This window comes from Neophocaena asiaeorientalis, unplaced genomic scaffold, assembly GCF_003031525.2.
Source record: "Neophocaena asiaeorientalis asiaeorientalis breed wild unplaced genomic scaffold, Neophocaena_asiaeorientalis_V1.1 scaffold364, whole genome shotgun sequence".
Taxonomy (NCBI): domain Eukaryota; kingdom Metazoa; phylum Chordata; class Mammalia; order Artiodactyla; family Phocoenidae; genus Neophocaena; species Neophocaena asiaeorientalis.
In genome coordinates, this window is record NW_020172457.1 from 2,301,343 (window position 1) to 2,308,702 (window position 7,360).

General features: G+C 38.8%; 1 protein-coding gene across 1 annotated transcript in view; it reads right to left on the reverse strand.

Moving 5' to 3' along the window:
- The window catches only part of EXOC4 (exocyst complex component 4), a 793,839-nt gene that overhangs the window by 234,005 nt on the left and 552,474 nt on the right, over nucleotides 1–7,360 (reverse strand). Inside the window, exon 11 of the mRNA XM_024737973.1 lies at nucleotides 1,322–1,541. Coding sequence (XP_024593741.1) covers nucleotides 1,322–1,541 — 220 coding nt within the window. The remainder of the gene's footprint in view (nucleotides 1–1,321; nucleotides 1,542–7,360) is intronic.

Sequence of the window (7,360 nt, forward strand, 5' to 3'; positions counted from 1 at the left end):
ATGGAGAATAACCAAGGAAGGGGACCTACTTAGGCAGGATAGTTAGGAAAAGCTTCCCTGTGGAGGGGACGTTTGAACAGGCACCAAGAGAAGATGCCGGCCATGCAAAGAGCCAGTGGAAGAGTAATCCAGCAGAGGGATGGGATGAGTGAGCGCATGCCTTTGCTATTCTCCCTTCTCTGCATCCCATACTCAGTACAGATCCTCACTAGGAACACATCTAACATAAACTCAGGCAATGCAAATGAACACTTTCCTGGGTGTGACGCTACTGTTCAAGTTCTGGTAGAAGTGAATGCCTCTGTTCTATGTTCTCAATACCATAAACGAATTTGCTTATAAAAAAAAGCTCACCACTAGGACACTTCCCTATGAAAGGGCCAGCATTTCTATGAATTCTAATGTGCAAAGGAAGACATATATAAAAGCAGGTAAAGGCAGGCAACCGAAGCAAATATATATATATATATATATATATATATATATATCACTTATAGAACTTCTCTTTGAAGATCTCAAGTCTTCTACATTTTGAGATATCCTCATACCATGCAACTTACATAAAACTATGCTATTGTACCCATCATTCTCTTAAATGAAGAAACACTATAATGATTCAATTACAGTGTAATGATAATTAACGTATAGCCAGAATTGAAATTCATAGTCATTTTCTTTTAGTCTTATATTTACCTCTAAGTCACTGGCTTAAAGCATATAAAACAAACACCTCAAGTCTATTAATCCATACATCTGACAAATTATCTTATTTCTGTTGTCCAGAAACCATTTCTTTATACAATGAAAGTAAAATTTTTGTATTAAGATGATCATCACTTAATAAATGATCTGACTTTTAAAAGCCAGTTTTTTGGGTGGGTTCAAATTCACTGTGAGCTAGCCGAGTTATATATGCTAAGTCAGCCCTCAAATGGTACAGAGGGTTTACTGTTGGTAACTGAGGTTAGGCAGAATAACTTCCTTCCTATAAGTCCTTCTACTCCAGGATGCATTCGGAAAGAGAGTTCTTTTCAAGGACAAATTCCAGGCCAATAATGAGGAGTTGCCTGCATGTTAATGAGACTCACCATCTCCCATATTCAAAGCTAACCACTTTTTTCTTAAAGATCTTCAGGAATTTCCATTATCTCTACACTAGTCCTTAATTTCCCTGGTGCCTGTTTAATTTATTTCCTCTTGTTTTGTCCCTGATGAATATAGAAACAGATGGTAACTCTTCTCCTTCTTTTTTCAATTTGTGACTCTTGCCAAGTCAATGAAAACTGCAGATAAAAATAGTAAGTTCAAAGGATGTGATTACCTGTAGGAGAGGCCGCTGCACCCCCAGCACTTTCATGGTGTCTGCATTAGCTAGGATCTTCAGGGGGTCAGATGTTTTCGTGACTCCTTCAATCTCCTTGTTGATCTCAGCCAAGACCTGACTGAGGAAGATGTTTTTGATGTACACGGTGAGAAACTCTCGAAGAGGACACTGTTTGGCTGGGCCAAGTCCCAGGGCGTGCTCTATCTCCTGAATGAATCTGAAAGACAAACAGAGCGCAACCACTGTTAAGTGTATCAGAAAGATAGCTACAGAAATATGACCAAACACACATGGGTATCTCTGGCTTTTGCTGCTTCCATGGAGAGATGTGGGGAAATTACCAGAATTCTCAACAAGAGCAGGTCACTCTATTTTCCATCTACATATGAGTTTTTTCTAACACAAGTTATTTCACTTATTCAATAGAAATAGGATGAAACAGAAACAAAAATGCCACACTAGGGGGAAAAGAGGAGGGACAAAAATATTTTTTATTAATTCGAGAAGGAAATAAGAATATAAGAAGCAAAAGAAAGCATGATACACAAAAAACCAAATTATGATGCAAAGTACATCCCAAATACTGCATATTTCTTATTAGGATCTTTATACGTGTAGATAGAACTTCTAAAAAGAGAGAAAAAGAAAGGATAATATTTAAATTTATGATGCTGTTGGGAGGTTATGAAAGGAAACAGGATGGGAGGTGGGGGCAAAGGAGAACTTTAACCTTATTTGTAATGATCAATTTCCTTTATTAAAAACACTTAAAGCACACATAGCAGAAAGTTAACTGTCAAAACTCAGAGATGAGTATGCAGATATTTGTTATGTTATTCTTTGTACTTTTCTACACTGGCAGCTCCTGCTTTCATGGTTCTGATATGCTCAAATGGAAGTTTAACTAAAGTTTAGTGAATAACACCAGTACAACAAGATTTGAATTCCAGTTACCACAGTATGTTAACTGTGAGTAATGGCATGAAGTACAAACTCTAGGGCTTCAATCTAGAAATCTCTATGTAAATAATTAATGTTTATCATAATCAATGATCAAACATGTCACTTCTTTCAAAGTCAAGCAGTGATTGGTCACTGCACATCCGTTATGCCGTTCATGGACCGACAGCAAAGTGTGTAGCTGTGTTGTCTCTTTGTCTCTCAGTGATAGACCCATGTGACAGTTTACAAAAATGGATAACTGAAAAAATGAATTGGCCCAAACACCTAAAAGTACAGGGGAAAAAAACCCCTGAAAGTAACACTGGGAGCGAAACTTGAACTGAATGTAAATGGATTTACAGAAGAAATAACTGACCCTGGGAACATCGACACTGGCTCCATTTGAGAGGTATCTGCAGCCAGAGTAAAGGTGAACTTACTGACCTTAAAAGAGAAAATGATTGTGATAAAAGAGATGAAGACATCCCAGAGGAAGGGATGTAGGCAAAAAATGTTACCTTAAAGGAACCCTTGGAGATGTTTCACGACATTGAAAAGCAAAGAATAAAATGCTGGCAGCTGATCTAAACTGAGAAGGAAGTATGACATTTCACCAACGCACAGAAAAGATGCTCACTGTGTATCATAAAGTACCCAAAAAGAAGGTGGCAAGCACTGTTCAAATTACTCTTGGTAAGATTTACGAAGAAAGCACTTTAATTCTCAGTGTTTCTAATGTTACAGTGTATGAATACATATTAGTTCTATTTTTCATTTCTGTATATATTTGTAACTGACAGTAGAGAATTTTTAATGTTTTCACAAAAAATTTTAAAGTCATGAAACAATTGTGATTTTTCCCATTGATTAATATTGCTTTGCATGGTGAGTTTTACAGTTCCACAATGCTTTGCAAAGTAAGAGTGGCCTTGTACTTTAAATTTTCCTCAAAAGTGTAGAAGCGAAATAAAATGAAACAGAATCACATGCAATAAAGACAAAAAAATGAATGACTAACTGGGAATATATATGTGCAACTCATGTCACAGATGACAGTAAAAAAACCAAAGAACATAGTAGAAAAATGATCAAAAGACATGAAACGACGATTTACAGTAAGTGACCATTAAACACACCAAAAGTTTTAACTTCATTCATAATGAGAAAAAGGAAAAGTAAACTATACTGAGATACCATTTTTTTGGTAATTAATGTATTTTTATTATTTATTTATTTATTTTTAACATCTTTATTGGAGTATAATTGCTTTACAATGGTGTGTCAGTTTCTGCTTTATAACAAAGTAAATCAGCTATACATATACATATATCCCCATATCTCTTCCCTCTTGTGTCTCCCTCCCTCCCACCCTCCCTATTCCACCACTCTAGGTGATCACAAAGCACCGAGCTGATCTCCCTGTGCTATGCGGCTGCTTCCCACTAGCTATCTATTTTACATTTGGTAGTGTATATATGTCCATGCCACTCTCTCACTTCGTCCCAGCTTACCCTTCCCCCTCCCCGTGTCCTCAAGTCCATTCTCTACATCTGCATCTTTATTCCTGTCCTGCCCTGCCCCTAGTTTCTTCAGAACCATTTTTTCTTTTTCTATTTCTTTTTTTTTAATTAAAAAAAATTTTTTTGCGGTACGCGGGCCTCTCACTGTTGTGGCCTCTCCCGTTGTGGAGCACAGGCTCCGGACGCGCAGGCTCAGCGGCCATGGCTCACGGGCCCAGCCGCTCTGTGGCATCTTCCCGGACCGGGGCACGAACCCGCGTCCCCTGCATTGGCAGGCAGACTCTCAACCACTGTGCCACCAGGGAAGCCCCATTTTTTCTTTTTTTAGATTCCATATATACGTGTTAGCATACGGTATTTGTTTTTCTCTTTCTGACTTACTTCCCTCTGTATGACTGACTCTAGGTCCATCCACCTCACTACAAATAACTCAATTTCATTTCTTTTTATGGCTGAGTAATATTCCATTGTGAGATACCATTTTTTTATACCCATGCAACAGCCAGATTCCAAAAGTTTGAAAACACACTGTCGGTTTAAGTGTGGACAAAGAGCCATTCTCATATATTGCTGATGGGAGTGAAAAACGTTACAACCCTCATGAAGGGCAAATTGGCACTATCATCCAAAACTACAAATGCATTTCCTTTGACCCAGAAATCCCACTTCTGGGAAATTCTTCCAACAGCTGTTATCTAAATATGGATGAGATGATCTATGTACAGGGTACAGAGATCAGTGTAGCACTGTTTTTATGGCAAAAGACTGGAAACAATGCAAAAAATCCATCAATGAGAGATCAGTTAAATAAATTATGGTGAATCTACACATTTTGCAATACTGGGCAGCAGCCCCAACTCTCAAACGTGGAAGCTTTTGATGCACCAACGTGAAAAGATCTCTAGGATGTATATTAAGTGAGAAAAGCAAGGTATTTAGCAGTGTTCATATTTACTACAGTGACCTGCATATAAGAATTACATAACCTCATTTATTTAATTTACTATAAAGACATCCTGGAGGGATTCACAAAAAACTAGTAAAAGTGAGTACCTACAGGAAGAAGGGATGGTGGTGGGGCCTGGCAGAGGACTGGGAATATACTTTTCAATTTTAACTTTTTATAATCATTTGATTGTTTTAAAAACTGTGAATATATTAGCTACTCAAATAAAATTAAATTAGTGTAAAAATGATCGACATTTATCAAAGACTATATTTTATAAATTGCTTTCCAATTAGACCACATTTAAAGTTTGGTGTATAAATGTTCCTTAAGTTTAGCCGTTTAACCTAATTAAGAGTTTCCTTTACTTAATAAATAAATACATCATGGTTGTTCTTCCGTATCACCAGTGAAACATTCCATTAACCTCTGTGGCATGTGGAGGCGGGGGGTGGGGGGAAGGAAGGAGAACACAGGGGATTATCACAATCACCCAGGAAAGTGGAAATTGAGAAGCCACGACAAACAGCAATGAGGTTTCTTAATTGATGTAATCAACATGGAAAGGGAAATAAAAGCCTGACCCAAAACAAGATATAATAAATCTTTAAGAAGAGAATGAGTAGAAGAAGCCAGGAAAAAAATGATGAAATAAAGAGTACATAGTTAACCATGGCTATAATTTTAAGATCTCCAAATACCACATCGTACTATGTTGCCTCCTTCTGATCTCATCTAACCCCCAGAGAAACCATCCACCCAGGGGCATCTTGGTCCCCTTGGTCTGACTCTGAAAGACAACCAGTTATTAATTTAATAACAAGTAAATATACCAATCATCAGAAATGCTATTTATTCTTTTCAATGGGACTTAGAAGAAGAGTTTTCTGAGCAGAAGTACTTCTTGCATTTCCAAAATCTTTACCAGTTATTAGGAGGAGATTTTTAGTAGTTAACCTGCTCCTAAACAAAGTGACAGAGGCTCTCAATTATCCACTTTTTCTTTTTTTCTAGTCCCTTATTTGGCTTTGGTGCCCCTAAAACATGAAACTGCTCTGAGCAGCACGGATGGAGGCGCTCCCATTACTTTCAGCTGAATGATCTCTTTCGAATACAAATCATTTATTCCCTAAAGCACACGCATCAGTCTAAAATGACACATTCAGGTTGATGGTGTCATCTCTAACTTGAGGGGACCCATTCAACATGTTTCCAAATCTGCTTTGGGAGCTGTGAGGGTCCTCACTGTTCAGAAGGCATAAAACATGCAGAAGAGAAAGAAACAGAAAAATTAGGGCTGTCTCACCAGCCTCTTCTTTTCTCTGGAAAAAATGAGAAGCGATCACATTAAATGGCAAAATGCCCTTTCTTGGGCAGGAAGGACACAGAATAAGAACTTTCCTAGACATCCAGGAGGCGAATCACACTCACAGGCACCGCAGAGAGGAAAGGTTTAGGGAAGTGGAGTGGCCAAGGGCAAGACACGTAAAGTAGGTACTCCTGGGTCTGGATTTTGAGTGTATAGTCTTGGGCAGATTACTTAGCTTCTCTTCATCTTATTTGTGTATTCTGTAAAAATGGATATAACACGCAGGATTTGTTTTGATGATTAAATAAGGAAATAAAAGTTAAGCGCTCAGCACAGAGGCTGACATAAAGTTAACTGCTAATTAAGTGGTGGCTGCTGCTATTTGTATAATTACTATCAGTACATAAATCCTGATGAGGTTGGAGACTAGAGCCAAGTGTGACTATTCTGTGATTTTTTTCACTTGCTCCTTTACTTTCCCGTGCAATTATGTGTAATTGGCAATATGGGCCATTAGATTATTACTTTGACTATTTCAGCAACACACGGATGTAGGAATGACCAAAGCCCCACGTGGCCAGGGGACAAGTGTAAATTTCTCACTGATGTATCCTCAGTGCCTAGTACTAGTCTACGGCTGCTACACAGTAGGTTCTCAGGAAATAACTGGTGAATGCAGTGTTGAATAAAATTAATAGCTCCTTTAATTTCACCCCATAGTTCCTAAAACTAGGGCGTGACCTCTCCGATAAATAATGCCCTTCTCCCAAGGATTTGGACTGGAGGTCCAAATAAAAGATTCATAGAAAAAGAAAGAAAGAAAATTAATCCATATCTCCAGCACAGATGCCTTGGACTGCAAGAGTATTCTCTAGTCCTTGCCCACCTTCTCACATTGTTTTTTGCTTTATGCAATATGGTTGTTCATAGTACTTCATATTTACCCTTTCACAGAGGATAATACTCATAATTGTAAGATTCATTCCATCAATACATTATTAACCCAAACATCTAGTAAGAAACATTAATGCTGCTTCCTGGTTTTATTACAGATAATCCTACAGTGAACATCTTCATTTTGCTTCTGTTGAATTATTTCTACATGTTAAAATACTGGGAGTAGGGCTTCCCTGGTGGCGCAGTGGTTGAGAGTCCGCCTGCCGATGCAGGGGACGCGGGTTCGTGCCCCGGTCCGGGAAGATCCCACGTGCCGCGGAGCGGCTGGGCCCGTGAGCCATGGCCGCTGAGCCTGCGCGTCCGGAGCCTGTGCTCCGCAACGGGAGAGGCCGCAGCAGTGAGAGCCCCGCCTACCGCAAAAA